Source organism: Podarcis bocagei (genome assembly GCF_964188305.1).
Source record: "Podarcis bocagei genome assembly, chromosome: 10".
NCBI lineage: Eukaryota > Metazoa > Chordata > Lepidosauria > Squamata > Lacertidae > Podarcis > Podarcis bocagei.
In genome coordinates this window covers 27,491,504-27,513,822 of record NC_138135.1, presented here as the reverse complement: position 1 = coordinate 27,513,822, position 22,319 = coordinate 27,491,504, and the positions used below count along the sequence as shown (strand labels likewise).

Below are 22,319 nucleotides of genomic sequence, written 5' to 3'. Positions count from 1 at the left end.
GTGAGGCATCCCTCAGTTTCAAAAGCAGCTTGAGATAAGAACACAAGCATCTGCTTTCCCCACAATCCTTTGGACTCCAGCCATTATTACAACACGAAAACTAAGGCATCAACAACTATTAACCAGATATTATCTTGAGCAAAGATAAAAGAGGACTGCCACTTAATGAGTGTTAACATCTAGCCAAGGTGTTATTAATTCAGCTACAAAGGCACTATAATTTAAGAGTTGGATTTGTGGGTGTTTTTAAAAACAACCAGTGCTTTCAAGATAACATCCGTGTTTGCCGCAATGAAAGGGAAGCGCTTTATCCCCAAGTCCAAGTGTCATTACAAATTAAGATGCATGAAGTTCACACAAATTCTGTCAGCATTCCCAGTACCGTTTCGTCGGAAATTATATTGTAATGTATTACAACGCATACAAAATCAACACTTTTTTTTTAAAAAAAGAAACCTCCTTGCTCCTGTAAAATGCTGATGATTCTGAAAAATAGTGGCATGCTATGGTTACCTGATCAGGAATATTGCAGATGACCTTTGCATAGCATCTGTTGTTGTCCCGGGCTGGGACCGTCCATTCAAGTGGCCAGAAGTAACTGTGGTAAACCTGGGAAAGCAATGGAGACATTTAAGTGTTTGTGGAGACTTTTTTAGTTTCTGAAAGGCATTATGCAGCAGCAGTCCAAGGGGAATGGGAAGAGCAGGCAGGGCAATGGCACTCACCTACCTTCCCAATGCTAAGCATCGTTGCTACTTCCAGAGTGGGAGTGAGGCATGAGGAGCTCAGTTTGGTACAGGTGTGGCACTTTGCCCCTCTCAGGAACTGGCCAGAGACACTTGGCACTGAGAAGGCAGCTGATGAATGTCAACAGTGGCAGAATAGGACCTCTCCCTAAACACTCACAACCCCTGGACTAGCGAGATGCTTGTCAAATGGTGAGAATGCACATCCAAGTAGGGTCTCATGTTGGGAGCGTTCGGCGCATTATAAGCAAAATGCATCTCCTTCCTGTTGCTGCAGCTTGATTCTGTGTTGTGTCAATAATAAATTTTTATTCTTCTTCTCACAGGCCTCTGACTAATTAAACTATCTATGGCCTTTTAAAGTGAGAGGGGCATTGTTTCGTTTGTTACTTTGTTATGCATGTTTGTGTTTTTATATTGTAAACTGCCCTGTGATCCTCTGATGAAGGGGGGTATAGAAATTTTAATAAGAGGTGCACTGATAAGTTTGCTTCTGTATGTCCATACTGATTCTTTGAATATGCTTCCCAGGCTTATTAAACATGGGGTGCAGGGCTCAAGCATGGCTCCCTCCAGCCAGCTCTTAGGCACGTTTGAATTTACACAATAGCCTGTGCAGCAGCTACTTATCGGATAGTGTTAAGTGCAGAAATGCCAACAAGGTGTGAGAAGAGGGATGGGATTGGTATGGTGTCACAAAAGGCACTGAAGTCTAAAGAAGCATGTCAGGGATGCTTCTAACATAAGCACCTGACCAAATATGCAAGCTTGGTTAGGGCAGCTCCACACTGTAAACAGCACAATATAACTTTGGATACATACACCTGTGTTTTACAGGTATTTCCCTCAATGAATAGATTTAAGTTTGAATAACTTGCATCAACATTTCCCTGCATTTTTACTGAACATAGGTGTTGAGGCCTTTTATCACGTCAGACCACTGGGTGCACTGGGAGCAGGGCTAACTGCTTAGGAGTGGCAGCAGTTCCTCAAGGTGTCAGGCAAAGGCCTTTCCCAGCCTTACCTAGAGATGGGGGGAATTGAACCTGGGCTCATCTGCATGCAAGGCAGATGTTGTACCACTGAGCCATAGATATTACTCTGATGCATTCCCGGACACAGGCACAGAGATGTTTATAAAGATGCAGGCCTGTCATCCACACAGGCTCATGGCTGTTGGCACCAGGCTAAGTGACCCAACTGAATGATGTGATTGTGTAGCCAACCTTAAGAAGGACTAGATAATGGTAAAGGTAAAGGACCCCTGGATGGTTAAGTCCACTCAAAGGTGACTATGCGGTTGCGGCGCTCATCTCGCTTTTCAGGCCAAGGGAGCCAGCATTTGTCCACAGGCAGCTTTCTGGGTCATGTGGCCAGCATGACTAAACCGCTTCTGGCACAAAGGGACACTGTGAGCACATGGAAAAGTTGTTTACCTTCCCGCCACAACGGTACCTATTTATCTACTTGCACTGGCGTGCTTTCAAACTGCTAGGTTGGCAGGTGCTGGGACAGAGCAACAGGATCTCACCCCATCGCGGGGATTCAAATCACTGACTTTCTGATCGGCAAGACCAAGAGGCTCAGTGGTTTAAACCACAGCGCCACCTGCATCCAAGATGATGGTCCTACATACACACACACACACACACACACACACACACACACACACACACCAATTTAGAAGTAGAAAGGGGCACAAGATCGGCCTTGTGTTGCACAATATATTGATACTATATTTTATACAGGATTGTTAGGCTCACCTCAATGTTGTCCACCCCAAATGTCTCTATGGCTTTTTCTTCCGAGTAACCACAGGCGCCGTATTCCAGAGGAGTGAATACCGTGGTGGGAACATTCACGTAGTCACACTGTCAAGGAAAAGACGCTTTTATATGAGTGTCACACTTCCGTCGGCATCAGTAACAAAACACTGGAGTAGCTTCAGCAAAGGCTGGTGGAGCTTAAAAGGTGCTTCTGTGCTGTTCACCTGGGCTGACGCTTTACTGAGATGGAGGGGGAAGGAGGCGAGGGGAAGGCAGCACATGGTGCAGGTGCCAATCGGCTGAGCTCCCCACACCTCGCCCCCCCCCTCCAGTAAGCAATAGTAACACTCACTGCCAGGAAACCAGGCATACAACACAGCTCCCCCTTTGCTGCCCCCGCTAATGGTGGGTGAACGTGCCCTGGAAGCGAGGAAAACACATTTGTCTGCAACAGGTTTTTTAAAATTCCGTAAGACTAAGAAAACCCATACGAATAACAACGCAGACCCTCATTGGGCCAATGCACTATCAATCATGTAAACAAGAGTGCATGGGGGGAGACGGGGTGGCAGCTTGCATTATTATTCTGACTGTGGGGTGGGGAGAGGTTAGTTTTCTTTAAAATGCATGATGATAAACCTCTCGCTCACCTTTGTGTTTGCGCCACCATAAAGCCTCCGTACCAACAGCCTCCCTGCATGGATTGCCACTGGCGTCAGCTCCAGCTTGCCTTCCAACACATCTCCAATGGCATAGATATAAGGCACATTAGTTTGCTCCTCCTCATTGACAGGGATCTTTCCTGTTCTACGAAAGGGAGAAAAGAGGAGAGGTTCAGTGGCCTGTAGGTCGCGAATCCCTTCTTTCAAATCAAACTTCGGACAATTCAGATTGTTCCAATGCCAGGGCAAGAGTCCATGCTGTGTTCATCTTGGCCGTGGCAGGATTTGTGATTCAGATGGCGAAACCTGCTGCATCTCGCAGACTTGTCCCAGTGTCCACAGAACAATGTTTCATGTCCGCAGAGAACTGGCTTGGACCCAAACGGGAATGGATTCAAATTACATAGCCATTTGCACATAAATTCAGGCAGAATGCGGGCTGCCAGACCCCTAAATGCAGGGATTATTGTCAAAGCAGGTAGGAAAGGGAGAGATCACTAGGGATCCAGGACTTCAGTGCCTTTTAACAGCAGCATGGAAATGAGAATTTTGCAAAGCCCCCGTTTCCTTTTATTGCAGTGCTATGATAGGAGAAGCATCACCTTTCACATTCCCCACCTTTGCATAACTGCTAAAAACATAGGAGCACAGGAAACCAACATATACTAAAGTCAGGCTAATGGTCTCTCTCACTCAATATTGTCTGCAATGACTGGCAGTGGCAGCAACTCCAGGGTTTCAGACAAGAGTCTCTCCCAGCCCTACCTGGGAGACGACAGGGATTGCACCAAGGACCTTCTGCATGCAAAGCAGATATTCCTGAGTTATCTCTCTCTCTCTCTCTCTCTCTCTCTCACACACACACAGACACACACACACACACACACACAGACACACACACACACACACGGAGCCCCATTATGCAACCAAACTGGAAAGCGTACACAGTACAAAGGGTATAGTTCACAGTGGTAACTGACATGAATAGTTTTTTTAAAAAATATCTGGAACACGAAACTGGCAAGAGCGAAATAATTTAGAACCCTAGATTGCAGAGCTGTTAATCATTAACATTCCAATTACTGCAAAAGTCCACCCTCTTTGCATGTTCAGTAATGAGATATAGACATCAGAAATAGAGGGTAGAATTCCTCCTTATTTATTTGTTTGTTTAATTTATTTATTACATTTATATACCTTTTCCTCCAAGGAGTTCAAGGTGCTGTACATGGTTCTCCTCCTCCTCCCCATTTCACCCTCACAACAACCCTATGAGGTAGGTTAGGCTAGGAGATGGTGACTGGCCCAAGGTCACCCCAATGAGCTTCATGGCTGAGGGGGGATTCGAACCCTGCTCCCCCAGGTTATAGTCCAACAGTCTAACCATTATGCTGCACCGACGCTCTCCTTATTGCAACAGAACAGCATTGGAAATTTATCTCTCCCCCCCCAAAAAAAAAATTTAAATGCTTTAAGTCAATCCAATTGATGTTGTAAAAAAACAACAACACATAGCCACAGTACTTAGACAGTCAAGAGATTAAACCTTACTTTTCATTGATCTTCACTCCAACTTTCTCCAAGCCAATTTTTCTTGTGCAAGCATCCCTCCCTATGGCCAGCAACACCTGCAGAACGTCAGTGTTTGTGTTAGTCATATATCTCCCAGGCAGTGACAGCAGGTGCTCATTGGAGCTGGTTGAGTAGAAGGCAGGGAGGTCAACAGTAGGTGGCACCAGAGGCAATGGAAGGTGGTGGTAACTAATACTTTTTGCCCCCAACCTCCTCCCTGCTGAGTTCTATAGGGCCTATAGAAGCAGCAACAGTCGATAACCAATGTCAGTCTCTGGGCTAGTAAACAGGAAGGGGAGGTCAAGCGAGGGCAGACTGAGGCTACTGGGGCAGTGCTTTATTCTCACTTATGAACCAGCCTCCACTGCTCCTGGAAGCTTAGGTGTCTTTAGTTTTTTAAAGTATATTAATTACTGCATTAGGATAACAACCAGAAGATCAATCAGAATCCAGGACCCCATGCTACAAATTTCATTGTGAAAATTGTTCATGGAGGGCTGGTTTGCGCAACATCAACGGATGAGAAGCTGCAGCACTGCAATCCCATAGGGAAATGGCTGTGTGGACCCAGCTGTACCTAGATGCAATCAACAGCTAATTCCACAGCTGTACCAACATCTTCTGCAGCAGCTGCAATCATGTAAATAGCTAAACACCCCTCCAGGTACAGCCCAGTTCACAGCTACCTGTGTTCCCCCACAGAATCACAAGCATGCACTTCCAAGTGGCTTTAGTGGCTCATGTGATGAGAAAATCTGAGCATCTGACTCAGCACGTAAACAATCTCTCAAAGCCATTCAACGTACAGCCAAATTTGCAACAGAGAAGACCAGCACAAATTACTTACTGTATTGTATTCCCCTTGAAGTATTTCAGAAGAGTTTTCTGTGGAGTGAGAAGTGACTCTGAGTATTCCGGGAGTTCCTTCCTGGATCTGTTCAATCTGCAGAATTTTGAGCATTAAAATATTACCTCGGTGTGTCAAGAAGTAGATGCATTTGTTCAAACCACGAAGGCACCCAGTACAAGTGTATTTTTAACTCAGGATGTTGTTGAAATAAAAGGGAATTGTTGAAGAAGGTTCACTAGATTTCTGGAATGGATCCTACCTATTTACTAGAGCTGTTTCCCCTGAACAAAAACCAGAGATTTAACAAGAAGGAAACAGACTTTTAAGCTACTCCCATTTAACCTAAAGGCTAGTGCATATTTTATTATTATTCTAGTCAGTGACTTATTAATCGCCTTCTAAACGGCCGCCTCAAAGTGATTTATGCAAAACTAGAACACAGAAACAATACATACATTTAACACAAGATTTAAACCCTAATAAGTAGACACACATGCTAAAGAACCATTTATGCAGTTGAGAATGTCATGAATGCTAAATATCTTTATCTATATCTGATCAACATGATGGCAGCCATGTTTGTTGTTTATGTGCCTGCCCCGGTCAAGTAGAAAGTAGATATGTTAATATCAAAAGGACATGTGGGTTGAATGGTGCCAAGACCGTTCTCCATTTTACCTCCCCCTACAGATCCAGGCTCATAGAAAAGAACCTGAGATAACCAACAGCAGCAATGTTAAACTTAGACCTCCCCTTTCGGTGTTAAAAATCACACTACCTGCATTTAATATGTGAATGGGAAAGATCCATGATTTAACAAACATGGCTGCTCCCATCACATCTCATGTGACCTTAAATGTGATCATGAATCAACTGAAAAAAGATATTGCAGCTTTGAAGTCAAGAGGATTCGGAGAATTAGCCCTACATTTACACCACAATCTCCAATGCAATCTGCAAACATCCATCCAGGGAAAATAAATGCTATACCTATGGCTTATGAAAAATATAAACTTCTTTGCTGCAGCAGTTAAAATTCTAAGTGACGCGCAACCTCTTTCTCTTTATAAATAAGTCCTTTTTATGACAGCTCTATGGTGGTTCTTTTATAACAAAGGAAATGAAAACAATGAAAGTGCTGCTGCCACTTATATCGCTGATTCATACCATAGCATACAAAGGCAATAAAGGACAAAGGGGGCTCAGTTCGCAGAACAATGCGGAAATTTAAAAAGGTGTTAATAAATGGAAGCATCACCTTGCGTACACAAGGTAGCTTACTTCCTCCAGTCAAAGATAGGCTATCTGCCTATCTCCCATTCCCACCACCCTTCTGAGTAACACCCCTCCCCACCTTCTCACTATATAGAAGGATCTGGCAACTTCTGTTTCAGTGTATCTGAAGAAGTGTGCATGCACACGAAAGCTCATACCAAGAACTAACTTAGTTGGTCTTTAAGGTGCTACTGGAAGGAATTTTTTTATTCATTCAAAGAGAGTTAACTTCCTCCAAGCGCCAAACCTTGGTCTAAAGGAGTTCCTGCACTTTCAATAGCTTTGTGCCAAGAAGCTGGTTGGCAAATGCCCTTTCTCCTGTCACTCTACTCAGGACAAGTGTCCTCCTTGGTTGGTAGGAGGAGCAGCCCTTCCTACTTCTGAGCCCATTTCACAGAACATTTTGTCTGCCATAGGTTCACTTACTGAGTTATCTTACTTCCTGCATCAAACACAACACACACACAAAATCACCTATGTTGAAAAGAAGAAAAAACCCCACAGAAGTTAAACCACTGCCAAATCCAGCAAATGCAGAGTCAACTCACATGATTACTTCTGCAGGAATTCTGAAGTAGTTCAGATTCCTACAGTCTACACAGGGCTAGGATTATGCTCACACTACAGGGCCAGACCTACCATTAGGCAGAGTGAAGCAACCTCCTCAGGTAACAGATTCTGGCTGGTGGGGAGCAGTGATGTGGCACTGCAAGAGTTGTGTGGGCCTCTAGGCTGGTCCTATGTCCCCCCACTAAGCTAGCCTGCTACCTTCAAGTGCATATGTGCACATCTTGTAGCACAGAGGGAGATTGGGTGTTGTTTTTTTCCTGAGGGGTACAGATAGCGAGGGAGAGGATTAGCCTCCCTTCCCCATATGCTGTGATCCAGATAACATTAAATATAGCAAATATAGTTTGACACAGAACTGCACTGTCTTCCTATTTCAGAACTCAACCTGCTCTGCAAACAACACGCAGACATGCAAACTGGCTATTCCTTCATTTCTTTCGGGATCTGAGCACATCTATCCCATTCCAGAAACATACTGCACCTCACTGCAGAAAGGACAATAAAAGGGTGGGGCTATACATGGGTGGCGCTATGGTCTAAACCACAGAGCCTAGGGCTTGCCGATCAGAAGGTTGGCGGTTCGAATCCCTGCAACGGGGTGAGCTCCCGTTGTTCGGTCCCTGATCCTGCCAACCTAACAGTTCGAAAACACGTCAAAGTGCAAGTAGATAAATAGGTACCACTCCAGTGGGAAGGTAAACGGTGTTTCCGTGCGCTGCTCTGGTTCACCAGAAGTGGCTTAGTCATGCTGGCCACATGACCCAGAAGCTGTCTGTGGATGAACGCCGGCTCCCTCGACCAGTAAAGCGAGACAAGCGCTGCAACCCCTGAGTCGTCCGCAACTGGACTTAACGGTCAGGGATCTCTTTACCTTTATATGCTGCTTAAATGTAGCCAATCTTCTACTTTCTCAACCCAAGCAATGGATATAATTTACGCACACAAAAAAGAAGCATTCACGTTCTTTTTGGTTTTCAGCTTGCTCTCTTATCTTTTTTAAGGGAGGGTATGTTTGCTCAGCAAAAGATGACCAGGTAGTGTTTTTAAGTAGTAGTAGTAGTAGTAGTAGTAGTAGTAGTAGTAGTAGTGGTGTGTTTTACTATCTGGTGTGCTTAAGAGGAAGCACAGAGGAAATTTGTTGCATTTAATTTTCTTGTCTTTGAAAAGCTGAAAGCCTATCCTAATGCCCCACAGAATAGAAAAACAATTATCTGCTATAGGAAAATAATTACTGATTAATCATTAAAGGAAATGCATGCTAACAATTTCTTTTCCTCTCTCTCACACACACATCCTCCGTGAGAACTCCCTCACAATTGCAAGAACACAGATGGCACAAGTCATCTTTTAGCAATGGAATCTCATGCATGCCTACTCAGAAGTAACCACACTGAGTTCAATGGGGCTATTTCTTAGGTAAGTGTATCTGACTGAAGCAAAAAAAAAACTTTTAAAAAAACATTCTTTTGCTGCACCTTTTGGCAGAATGGAATGGCTTTTCCAAATGTTTTTAAACATCTTTAAAATATTTTCTGGTGCTGCTCGAGAATTTGTTGTGCTGATCTTATTTCTTGGCTGCTGGAGCTTTTATGCTGCATTATTTATATTTTCTTGTTTCCATCATGTATGGCTAAATTACAGTAAGCAGCTCAGAGAGTTTTGCTATTGAGCGGCATGAAAATATTGATAATGCACAAATTGCACGCATTTTAGAGGGAGTCAGAGAGAAACAACTAACTGCTGGTGCTATTATTAGCATGGGGAAGAAATGCAATTCATGCTTTTTGTGCTGTTGCAAGGGGGGACATGTGTGTGTACATCTTTTGATGTTTGTACTGAAGAAAGAAAAATGAATTTAAAACAGATGGGGGGGAATATGTGTTGCAGTGGTTAGAGTATAGAACAGGGAGCTGGGAGACTGGGGTTCAAATCACCACTCAGCTATGATACTCAGTAGGTGTCCTTGCACCCGTCACTCAGCTCAAGCTACCTCACAGGGTTGTTGTGAAGGCAAAATAGGAAGTGGGAAGAAGCATGCATGTCCCCCTTGAAGGAAAGGTGGGGCATAACTGTAATTGTAGTGATAACAGATAAATAAGGATGATAATTTTAAATGGGAGTGTCAAACGCCAGATAGGTTCAAGGGGAAAACTCCCCATGAAGTAGATGTTTTAGGCCCTCCAGACAAAATTCTGCACCGAAGAGCCATCTGTTTTGATGGGAAAGGGGTCAAAACAGGAGGGCCAGAGGCCAACTTCTAAGAATACCTCCAAGCCTGACAACATCCTGCGCAGCGTGCCAAAAAATCCGAAAAACCAACAGCTATTGCACTATAAACGTGGAAGGCCCTCACAAACGTCAGTGAGATAGCAACCTAATACAGTCGTACCTCGGAAGTCGAACAGAATCCGTTCCAGAAGTCCGTTCAACTTCCCCAAACATTTGAAAACCAAGGCATGGCTTCCGATTGGCTGCAGGAATCTCCTGCAGCCAATCGGAAACCCCGTCCAACGTTCGGGTTCCGAAGAACATTCGCAAACCGGAACACTCACTTCCAGGTTTGCGGCGTTTGGGAGCCAAAACAGAACATCACAGCAATGAATCACACACATGCTCAGTGGCAGAGCATGTTTAGTACGCAGAAGACCCTAAGCTTACTCTCTATTTCAAAGGATAAGATAGCAGGTGATGCAGAAGTCCGAGACTCTGAAGAACTGCCACATACATGCAGCAAACACTGGGCTAGAGCACCCTGTGTGCCAAGATATATAGGCTCTGCAAGGAAATGGTGAAATATGCGCTTCTGAAGTCATAAAACAGAACCTGGATTTGTATTAAAGCACATTTTAAAATTACGTGTTTATTGAATGGGTGGGGGCCGCATTTATTATTAACATTTGTTATAATTGCTTTTTACCCTCAAAAAGTCTCAAAGCAACTTACATGACAAAATGCAACAGACAATAACTATAAAGCCAGAATATTTAAAGCAATGTCCAATGCAAAATACCTAAAATGCTCATCCAATAATGTAGTAATAAGGACAAGTGCTATCCCTCCACCCCTCTTACCTGGCTAGGCACATGCTTCCGAATGAACTTGACACCATGTTCTTCCATGTGTTCCCCTATTTTGTTTGCCATCTCCTGATCAAAGCCCCTCAGGAGAATGGACCGCACCATGACAGTCACATCTAAGCCGAGGCCTGCAAGGAATCCTGCACACTCAAGGGCGACGTAGGACGCTCCGACCACCAATGTTTTCCCCGGGCAGTAATGCAGGGAGAAGAGATCATCACTGGGATAATAATAATAATAATAATAATAATAATAATAATAATAGGAATGAATAGCCGAGTAAAAAATACAAGGGAAATCCATCCAGCTGAGATGTACACAACTGACACTGTTCAAATTAAAGAAGGGGGAATGGCTTATTCCATTATGTTTTATCTCTACTTTTGTGGTTCATAAAATTTTACACATTGCTTTGCACCCCAGAAGGCAGGAGATATATCAGGCAGCAAACTAACTGGAAGATGAAGTCAGAGCACAGAAATAATAATAATAATAATAATAATAATAATAATAATAATAATAATAATAATATAATTTTCAAGGAGAATGTAAAGAATCTCAGAGCATTATCTAAAGCAAGTGGTCACAAATCAACCAGTTTATGAGCTGGTGATGAAATTAATGCATAGTTTACTACATAGTAACCTACATAGCCTACGTAGTAAACAAGGAAGACCACAAAAGTGGTACGGACAGACTTCCTTTCTGCACATTCTGCTCTGCAAATGGAAGATTTCACATCAGGAACCAGAAAGTCCAGGGCTATGTCTCACACCAAGCCTTTCCTGCCTCCAATCTTAAGAGTTACATATGAAGAAGCTCAAATCTCTTGACTGGCTGTATATTTTCCACAGAGAAGGAAGTGGAGAAGAGGCATTTGCTATGCAAACAAGCCCTCCTGTCACCGTAGATCTTACAAATGCCAAGAAATCGAAACCAAAGCAAGAATGGCTCATCACCTGAAAATTGATATTTTGTCCAAGGAGGAAAGGAGATACGAGTTTTAAGTGGCTAGCTGTTCTGACACAAAAGTGCTTTTAAGCAAGCAACCCATATGTGAAAACTGATACTATGCCACTTCAAAACTCTATGTTTGAATCAACCCAGAATCACTTCACTCATAACACCTGACACTTACTTTGAGTGACAGCGGGCACTTCCCCCAGGACATACAATAAGACCCATTTTAATGGGTTATCTCACCTGGTGATGCAATATTCTTCATCTCCAGGGATGCCCAGATAACGGGGCCTCTCTCCAGTGGCAATCAGAAATCTTTCTGCTGTGTAAAACTTCTGTACTCCTTTGTTATTTGTTGCCTGTAAATAAAAATGCCAGCAATTTTTAGCTGTAAAAGCCTGTGGCTGTGAGCTCTCATTCCATGAAGCCAGAGGAGGATGTTGCTGGATGCCAAATGCTCTGGGCTAGCAGCCAGTTCTAGCGGGATTTCTTCATTTGAAGCAGACCACCCAACCTTCCCCAGGAAAAGAAGGATAAAGGCGGCAATTTCCATTACCTTAATTTTGTGTGGCCCGACAAACTCTCCATAAGCGTTTTCATAGGTGACTTTATTCTCCCGGAGAGACACCCTATAGCCCCAGTTCAGAGAGCCAATATAATTCTGAACTGCTTCGGTCATAGTATCCCAGCTGTGATTTATGGCTGAGGATTTAAAAACAAAAGTTAGATGGCAGTTCAGTCCTCAGCTTCCCAAGGCTTTCATTTTCCATTAGCATGCTATGCAATAACAGACACACCTGATGCACGGCTGTGTCTCCCCTATTTATAATTAATTCAATTCCCCAAGGTTTGTGGAGTTTTGCCAACACTGCACAGATTAACAATGTCGGGTGAGTGTGGTCCAGCGTATTTTGCAGGTGCTGCTGCATAATGCTCTGAAATCATCCTTTAGCAAGGAAGGTCTTATACACGCAGAACTCACATTTGCTTTGCTATTATCACTGCTAATATGAACATCTGGTCAGTCTTCTGATACTCCACTTGGTGTCTCCAGCTTTTAGGCAGATAAAATATGTAATCACAAGAAAAACTCCTAGAACAGCCTTCCTCAAGCTAGTTTTAACTACAGCACCTTTCAGCCACAGTGAATGTGGCTTTTGACCAGGGATTGAGGGGATTGTAGTACTGTACAGTATTTAAAATAAATAAATCTGTAAGGCACCAGGGTTGGGGGAAAGCTATCTGGGAATGCCAAAACAGTGTATAAATTTTGGAGTGTGTGTGCGTGTGTGTGTGTAAAGCAGACCTCCATCCCTTTGAATCCTGCTCCCCACCAATGGTCTCTCTACACCCTCCACTAAGGTTAAGCTTCCTAAGAGCAGCATAGATTACACGGCCAACAGCCAACATGGGATTCTCTGTCTATACCTTTGTCATCCAGCTGCCACCCAAACTTGGGCGCATCCTTTATGGCTTGCCCAAGCAAAGCCGTCTGGTGCATCAGCTTCTTTGGAATGCATCCTACATTGACGCAGGTTCCTCCGAGACCTGCAAAAGAAAGGCAACCTAATGAGCTTCATACAGCAACTCATTATGACAGGACCACCCAGTCATTCAGTATGGCATTCAAATTGACCAGCTGTATAACTATTGGTCCGTAGGTCATTAGCTGTAGTCTGACTGCTTCTTGAAGGCCTTTAAACAGGGAAGTTGGCCCATTCTGTCAGAGCATCCAGTCCTTCCTCTGTAACCAGAGTCCTGCCTTCACCAGGGCAACTGGAAAAACATTATTGATCTGGACTTTTATTTCTTCAGTGTATATATCGGGGGTGGTGGGGAGGCAGATATGGAAGCCAGGGACAAGCAAAGCGGTTTGAAGCCTAAGTGACTGGTGCAACAAGGCCGCCAAATTTTTCAGGGGGAAACTGGGCCCAATTTTGTCTTCCCTCACCCTTCAGACGCAGCAGCCAAGGACACTCTGGCTGAAGGGAAATAAATGGATGATCCCTGTTGCCCCGAAACTCCAGCAAGATAGGAAAGAGACATGTCTCATGAGGAGATCGTCTGCTTTGCATGGAGAAGGTTGCCAGGTTCAATCCTGAAACCCTGGAGAGCCACTGCCTGTCAGTGTAGACAAGGCTGGCCTAATTGGACCGATGGTCTAACTCAGTATAAGGCAACTTCCAACATTCATTCCACAAAAGGCAGGGCTGCACTAGCCAGTGGATGAAGCGTCCTCATGATTTTCAGACAAAGAAAATGGAAGGCAAAGGACTCTGTAGCTGATGCAATAAGATCCAAATGTCACTTCCCCAAGTGAGCACGCTAGCCGCAGGGAAACTGTGATCCTATGCACTGATTTATTTATTTCTCAGCAGTAAAAATGGTACTGCTGCCAAAATTAAACATTTCTATTTCAGTCTTTACCCATCAAAATATCAAATCAACAGATAGCTACAAAGGGCGACAATTATTCTTAATATATATTGAAGGGCGAAAAGCTGACTTGTGCACTGTACGAAGTAGTACTTTATATGTTATGTGCCCTGATTCTATAGGAAATCATGTCCAAGGGTTAGGACAGGGGAGAAACAATTCAACATGTACTATGGTGTCCAAGATTGGAAGAAAGTGCCAGATTTGAATGGATGTCTTTATAATAATACAATAGTAATTATCACTGTTATTAGATTCCTATACCGTCTTTCCTCCAAGGTGGTGTACACACTTATCCCCTTCCCTTATTTTATGCTCACAACCACCCTGGGAGGTAGGTGACTTGCTCAAGGTCACACAGTGAGCTTCACGGCTGAGTGGGGATTTGAACCCTAGTCTCCCAGGTCCTAGTCAAACACTCCAAGAACTATGCCACACTAGTTTCCCTAAAGTAGCGAAGGCTGAGAACCATTTACAGTACTTACCCCATCTTGTTCCCAAAGGAGTAGGGACAACAAAATCCAGAACTAAAACCTTCTTGCCAAGTTTGGCAGCTTCCTGGAAATCAAACAAAAAAACAACCACAGCTGAAAATCTGCACTCTAAGTAATGGCGGCCAAGTTGCAAAAAAATAAATAAATAACTGCTTTATTATGAATTTGGGGGATCACTATCTAGTGTTCACAAAGAGCAATCTTTCTTCCCAAGTGGGTTACAAATTGATGTGGCAATCAAACGTCCTGTTATAACCGGAAAAAACAAATGGTCCAACACATTTTGAATTTGCCTGAAGTCTTTTAGCACATTCTTGGGAGGGGCTTTCCAGGACAACTTCCTTCAATCCTGCCATCTTTCATGACGAAAAGGCAAGATTGGATTTTTCACGACAATTACTACAGTCATGAGAAAAACACCACTTAGCTGAATGCCACAGGCGCAAAAGGAGGAAGGGAAGGGTGAATGTAACAACACAAACTTTAATTAAATGCTGAAAGATAATTTGGCTGCTCGAATTCCCACAACTCGGTCAAATGATGGGTTGGATCCCATTACGTGGATGGCCCTCAAGACTTCTGGATCACAGGACATTTTAAATGACGATACTTCTTAAAATTAGCTTTATTGCCATGCAGCAAGTGATGTGTTTGTCAAGCGTTGCTGGCATGTGAACCCGGCCTTCGCCCCCAGCCATGGCCTGCATCTTAAGCATTCCAAAGCAGATCATTATGGGTGAATACACTAAATGCAAGGATGAGTCCCCAGACCCTGGCTGCGCCGCAGAACTCAGTATGGGCCAAATCACATGTTACATTATTCACACTTTTCTTAAAGCATGCTTTAGCTGGCTCCTGGGCTCTGATCTAGAATGTGTTCCTGGATTGGGAAACAGTTGCTCAATGAACCCTCAACACCATCCCTCCCCGGAGTACAATTTGTGCCTAAAAGGGAAAATAGTTGTGTGGGGCAGGATTCTGGGACAGAAAACTGGCCCTAGGCACCAATGCAGACTGAAGAACACCTTCATTGCCAGGTTCCCACAGCTTTAGTTTGAAGAAAAAGCAAAGTGGCTAAATTAAACAAGCTTTTTTAAAAAGTATCAACAGTACAAGGTGTATTTTGGCTTTGAACTTCCAATTCTGGCTGGGTGTATCGAAGTGGCAAATCTAACACCCACCAGCATCCATGGGCAGCTACCAGGACACCAGCTCCTTGGCAGGGTCCACTACCACTGTCTCCCCTGGGCAGCCAAGTCACTTACCACAGGGGATGTCAACTGTCGGCCATTTTATTCTTCTGCTTTGGCCCCAACATAGCCCTGCTCAGAGGAATTGTGGGAAACTAAGATGGCGGGTGGCTCTCATCAAGTTGGTACAGACAGCAGCACTGCTGCTGCCACTGACCACCACCAGATAAGCCCAGCAGGAGGCACCCCGATGCAGGAGCAGACCCACCAGATGGCCTTTGCACCTGGAGCCAGCACAACTCATCTCCCAGTAATGGCTGCTGCAGCCAAATGCCAGGGGGGTGGGATCCCCTGCTGAAAAGAGGTTGGGGTGTGTCAGGGGTTCCAAATGTCAAAAGGGTGGCTATTTGAGTCACCGCAGCACTAACAAATTTATTGTAGCATAAGCTCTTCCGAGACAGAGCACTGCTCTGTCAGGTGCCTGAAGGGTTATGCTCAGTTGTGCACAGTAGAAGAGTTTGAATTTGATATCCCACTTTATCACTACCCTAAGGAGTCTCAAAGCAGTTAACATTCTCCTTTCTCTTCCTCTCCCACAACAAACACTCTGTGAGGTGAGTGGGGCTGAGAGACTTCAGAGAAGTGTGACTGGCCCAAGGTCACCCAGCAGCTGCATGTGGAGGAGCAGAGACGCAATCCCGGTTCACCAGATTACAAGACTACCACTCTTAACCACTACACCACACTGGCTCAGTAGGATGTGGCGGCAAGCATGGGGGAATGCAACTACAAAGTGAAGTCAGGAGGCTCCCTACTGCAACAGAAGGGTGTTGCTGTTTCACTGTACAGAACGCAAATGCAAGAACCGAATAATAGAAGATCCAATCAGAAAGGGTGTGTGACACTCACTCCCTACTGATAACCAATTGATAAAACATAAACATCAAAAGGGAGACAATTGCTTTCTGTAAGTGAGCTGGCCCAGGCCTGCAAAAGCCAAACTGATCCCAACCAACTCTGACTGATACTGTCAAAGCTGCAAATGAATTCTAACTCAACTTCATTAGGAAGCTTCCTTGGAAACTTTTCCCCAAGTTTGGAAGCCTTCAAATGTGGTACAGAGCGTTCAGTGACACTGAAATGCTCTCCCACTTCTTTCCTCCCTGAGTGTTGCCAGTTTTAATCCGTCATCTGTGATTCTGGGGAAAGACTCATGTCTGAAATCCTGGAGAGTCACTGCCAGAAGTAGAAAACGTAAAGCTAGGTGGTCAATATCAGGCAGATTCTCACATTCCTATAATTCTCTCTCTAGTGCTACAGCTTTATCATTCAACTCACAGTAGGAACTAGAAAAAGCATACTAACTACTTTGCTGACATGGGTATGAAACATTTGCTCGCTTTCTCCCTAAATAGGCGGCCTTTTCTTGTCCGCTGTTGTCTTCTCCTTTTCCCAAATTCATTAGGCTTGATTCAAGAACTCTAGTGCTCAAGCTGGTGATTAAGCATGGTATATTTTAGATGGCAGGCATTACATACTTGTGCTCCCAACTGCAGAACCATCATTTGTCTGCAAAAGGAGCAAAGCCCAACAATTGAAATACGGCACTCACACTTCAGTGTAATTAATCACCAGCCTGTTTTTTAAGCCATTGACCACACCAGGTATATCAGAGCTCTAGAATGGCAGGAGCATCTTCTTGGAGCACCAAGATGCATAAACACCGTCTAATTATTCCTGGAGATGATCATCAAAGGAAGCAGAGAAGAGAAAAGAGGAAGGAGATAGAGGCCCCAAATGCACTACACATTTAAAGCCGTATCATACCACTTTAAACAGTCATTGTTTCCTCCAAAGACTTCTGGAAATTGTAGTTTGTTATGGGTGCCAAGAGTTGTTAGGAGAGCCTTATTCCCCTCACAGAGGTACAATTCCCAGAATTCCTTGGGAAGAGGGACTGACTGTACACCATTCTGGGATACAGTCTCTGCCCAATTATCAAGAGCAACGGGATAGACTGGACTCCAGATGGAAAACCTGGTCTTTAGTCAAGAGTAGAAATGTTTCCAGAAAAAGGGGGTTCCAGGTCCATTCCAGAAGGTGGATCTAAAACAGATCAGTGATGTTCCCAGGCCAGAATTTGCCTTGCAAATCCAAGAAGCCTCTAGAGGAGGAAGGGCCTGGATTTGTCATCAATCCTTTTGCAACACTAATGTTAGAGTCTGCACAGAGAAGCGTATCTGCACAAGGCCGTTTTGCATATGGACAGAATGGATTGCAAAATCTTTTTCAGACACCGGATTCTCACTCCTACAGCTCAGAGTGGATCCATTCTTGGAGTAGGACCAAGCTCTGGTTGGCTAGATTGCTTTCATGACCACACTTCTACTTATCATACCTTGGAAGCTGCAAGTCCACCTGAGCCCCCTCCAATAACTATCAGGTCGTAGTCATAAGAAGGTACCAGTGCTTGTCCATTCACATCCAGAAGCTTTTTCAGGGTTCTTTCATGGTGTGCCTAAACAAGAGAAAAATAAATGTGTCCATTAAAATGAGCCCAGGATAGCTTGGTACTATGAATCAAATGACAGGAAAAAATTATTATGGCAAGGGGGAGAAATCATATGTGGAGAATAAGGTGCACTGGTAGTGTTTAGCAAAACAATGGAAGCTGCCTTATACCAAAACAGACCACTGAACCATCTAGCTCAGTGTTATCTACACCAGGTGTGGACCACTTTGTTTTTTACTAGCATCTTGAGGTCCACCAAGCAGAGCGAATTGCCTACTGCACCATACTGAACCATTCACAGGGGATGACCAGAATCTGAGTTATCACAGACCTGGGATGCTAATATGGTAAGAGAAAAAACCTCAGTAGTGATTGTTAGCTATATAAACCCAATTTCTTTCCTTAAGCCACTGCGGCTGTTTGTCCTTGCTGATAACACTGCTGTGGTGATTACAAGGCCTACAAAAGTAACAACAACGAATCGTCCAAGCTACAAATGTTAAAACCATGACTATATCCAGGAGTGGCGCTTTAAACATCACTGACTACCTTGCCCCCCAACTCCTCCCCCATCATGTACTAGCAACTGCAGAGATTATAAGAAAAGAGGCACTCATTGTCTAAATTATCAAATTCGGAATCAAAATTCTCCTGCAGGAAATCTGTTGACTGTATTGTGGATGACTGGTTGCACCTGCCATCCCCTTTTGTAAAATTTAATAGCTTGTTCCTACTCTCCACTTTCCACAATTTGCTATGTGTGTTACTTGGGGCTGGTGTTGCTGAGCAATGGATGATTTGGCCGTAGGGCAGCTGGCTGGTTTGATTATCTTCTATCCTGCTCTAATCCTAGAAATCTATGAAATGAAAAGTGAGAGTCCATAGTCAACATCCTGGAAAAGGGGTGTCCACCTTTTGCCTGGAATCCTGCTAGAAATTGAAAATATCTTGGAGAAATCCTAGTTTACTACAAGGTAAAGATATTTAGATATTAAGAATCATAGAGTTGGAAGAGACCACAAGGGCCATCGAGTCCAACCCCCTGCCAAGCAGGAAACAAGATCTGATCGGAATCTTTGCTTTACTAAAGTTAGGCGCACCCACAATTGTGAAGAGAAGTGAAATAACAACTTTACATCAATCTTCCCACCATGGTGGGGTAGAAGTAGAGGAAAGGACTGAATCTGCCCCATCTCCCCACTCCCTTTTACAACCTCCCTCAACTACTTTTGCTTAAGTAAATAAGTAAATAAAGTCACAGGGAAAGACTGCAACTCACAACTAGTTAGGACTTAATTTCATTTTAGAACTTCCTCCTGCAAAACTATAAAGAGAACCTGTAAAATGTTAAAGTCACCCTGTTTAAATAGCAGTTTTGCTGCCCCACTGTCTCTATAGCCAATGCTACGCTTCTCATAAATATCCATGCCGCCAAATAATTAACAAACCTGAATTGCCTGTTCACTGGCATGGGGATCACGTTTGCATGAAACTCTCTTTCACTCACAGGTTGATAGCTGTAGACACAAGGCACAGAGACAAATGTACCTACTGCAACCCTGAACCCATCTCTTTGGCATGCACATAAAAAAGCCCGATCAGCTTTCCTGGAAAGGATGGGCAGGGTTTGGCAAGGCGCCAAGCTGCCTGTTGCAGAAGCAGCCATCATTATGTGAGATGCAGCCCCACTGGTCAACTGAAAAGGCACAGCTCTGTTCAGCTGCAAATAACGATTTGCATAAGTACACCCTAGAAGAACCAATCAAAAGCCTGCCCTTTTGTATGCATGCATTTCCTCTACACCAGTTTCGGAGTATGCTCCAGAAATACAGATAAAAATCAAATCATACCGTGCCACAGCCCAGAAGAATTGGACCGGTAAACTATGATTAGCAGCCATTATCCTCCGGTAATGATTATCTAAATTTCACAAATGCATTTTGACAGCTGGGGTTGGCAAAAGACATTCCCTATCCCTCCACTCCGTTTAAAGTCATTGCATCAAAAATTCACAAGGCCTAAACTTCACCAGGAGCAAAAACTGGCACAGCGCTCTCTCGTCTCTGGATAAAACGTTTCCGCTACCATTGACCTTGGTGGTACAAGAGGATCTCAAGAGCAGATATAAGTCAAATTAGAGCAGTTCCAGAGGGCCTTGACTTTTGGAAACGAGAGCATTCCGATTTATTTATTCTACTCTTCTTAACAAGGTATTTATTTATTAATTAGAAATATACATATATATACTGTTTTCCATTTATTATGTATGCATCTAAAAGTGCTTCATAAAATGCATAAAAGCATGAAATTAGCAGCTGTTAAAAATGTCCAGAGATCCCCTCCAGATGTCCTTTAAATTGGGCAGCCATGAGATTTGTGCTCTCAATACTGTTCCCACCTGCAAAAGGTTTTATTTTAGGAGGCAGGGGGAGAGATAGGGTTGTATCCAATGCCAGTACAACTCAGAGTAGACCCTTTGAAGTAATTAGACATGATTAACTTAGGCTTATTAATGGGCCTACTGGCCAGTAATCACACAGCTCACAGATGGAGTTAACTCTTCATTAGCAAGAAGACAATTTCCACAGGCCTAATGAGCAGAGCAGCTCATTCTCAGTGTTCTTCCTCCATGAAAATCCCACTCTCCTGCTTCAGCTTCTACCTCTTATTCTGGACTTCTCTCTACCACAGACTCTCCCAGCTCACTAAGCCCTGCTACCTCTTCAGCTTCCAACACCACCTCTTCCCAGTCTTCTCCCTCTAACCACTCAATTGAGGTCCCACCACCAGTCCCTGGGCTCCAAGCCTTCTTCCCTTGGCGATTCCCCAGCTGGTTCCTTCCATCATTCCTCTGCATCCAACCAGTCCCTGACACAAAACTTCATTTCCCGAAGCCTCCTACTGAAATACTGCAACTTTTTATGCCACAAATGTCCCAGTTTTGTCCCACTTTCGCCCTCCCAGATGGCAATGCATAAGAACATAAGAAGAGCCAGCAGGATCAGGCCAGTGGCCCATCTTAGTCCAGCATCCTGTTCTCACTGTGGCCATCCAGATGCTTGTGGGAAGCCTGAAAGCACTCTGCCCACCTGCAATGCCCAGCACCTGGTATTCAGAAACATACTGCCTCAGACCATGAAGGCAAAGTATATCCATTGTGGATTGTAGTCACTGATAGCCTTATGCTCCATGAATTTGTCTAACCCTCTTCAGAAGCCATCCAAGTTGGCAGCTATCACTGCCTCTGGTGGAAATGAATTCCATAGTTTAACTGTGTGCTTTGCGAATGCACTGAGGAAGCATCTTTTTTTTAAAAAAAGAGAATGTCGTACAGACAGCCCAGTGTAAGTCCACCACTAATGCACTATTACTGTGTCCGTGACATGTCACAGATTATACCTGCAAAACAAAAACACCAGTCTGGAATAGCACACATCATCTCAGCAACTACAGCAACCCGAATGGGAAGGAAACCCTCCACAATTCCATATAAAGGACCTTTGTGTTCCCTTGGTATTTTCTGGCTGTTGATATTAACCGTCAGAAAACACCAAGGAAACAGAAAGGCTCTTCATATACTTAGAAGCAACAATACAAATATAATAAGACAAATGGGAATATGAGAAGCACTGAAAGGAAACAGCAGAATGAGCTACACAAGAGGGAGAAAAGGGTATGAATAGTTAAAAAGACAGGGAGACTAAGAATTTGCCTGGCGTCTAATTGCCAGGGACTGGCATCTAAAAGCCAACAGATTAAGTCACAAACCTGCTTCTTTTGTGGAAGGAATCCCAATAACTGGGACACCATAGATGAAACAAGCTCTATTTCTGATCACCTCCTAGCTTATCAAAGGACCAGAATGAACTGGAAAGTCTTCACATATGATTTCCAGTGAAGCATGCAGGAAGGTCCCAAAGGAAACCCTTTCCCCAGATCACTTCCTGTACTCCTAAGTGAACACTACACTACAGCACTGCAAACACCAGGAACAGGAAATGGTACAAGATCACAATGCTTGCCCTCGTGCTTTGATCATCATACTTTTCAAGTCAGAAGGGAAGTATGTGGGAGGATATGGCAGGGCCTTTTCTGTTGAAGCTACTACTCTGAGGCGCACCATTTGCTCCAGACCAAACTTGATTGAGTTTTTATTGTTTATTGTTATTTTATTGTTTTGGGACACAACACAAAACCTCTATTTTCAAA

General features: G+C 43.9%; 1 protein-coding gene across 1 annotated transcript in view; it reads right to left on the bottom strand.

The window, feature by feature from the left end:
* The window catches only part of TXNRD1 (thioredoxin reductase 1), a 30,469-nt gene that overhangs the window by 6,054 nt on the left and 2,096 nt on the right, over positions 1-22,319 (bottom strand). Inside the window, exons 2-12 of the mRNA XM_081211311.1 lie at positions 17,997-18,116; positions 14,400-14,472; positions 12,907-13,026; positions 12,035-12,180; positions 11,722-11,837; positions 10,513-10,738; positions 5,594-5,689; positions 4,726-4,802; positions 3,163-3,319; positions 2,510-2,617; positions 514-609 (exon numbers count right to left, since the gene is read on the bottom strand). Of these exons, the coding sequence (XP_081067437.1) occupies positions 514-609; positions 2,510-2,617; positions 3,163-3,319; positions 4,726-4,802; positions 5,594-5,689; positions 10,513-10,738; positions 11,722-11,837; positions 12,035-12,180; positions 12,907-13,026; positions 14,400-14,472; positions 17,997-18,116 (1,335 nt within the window). The remainder of the gene's footprint in view (positions 1-513; positions 610-2,509; positions 2,618-3,162; positions 3,320-4,725; positions 4,803-5,593; positions 5,690-10,512; positions 10,739-11,721; positions 11,838-12,034; positions 12,181-12,906; positions 13,027-14,399; positions 14,473-17,996; positions 18,117-22,319) is intronic.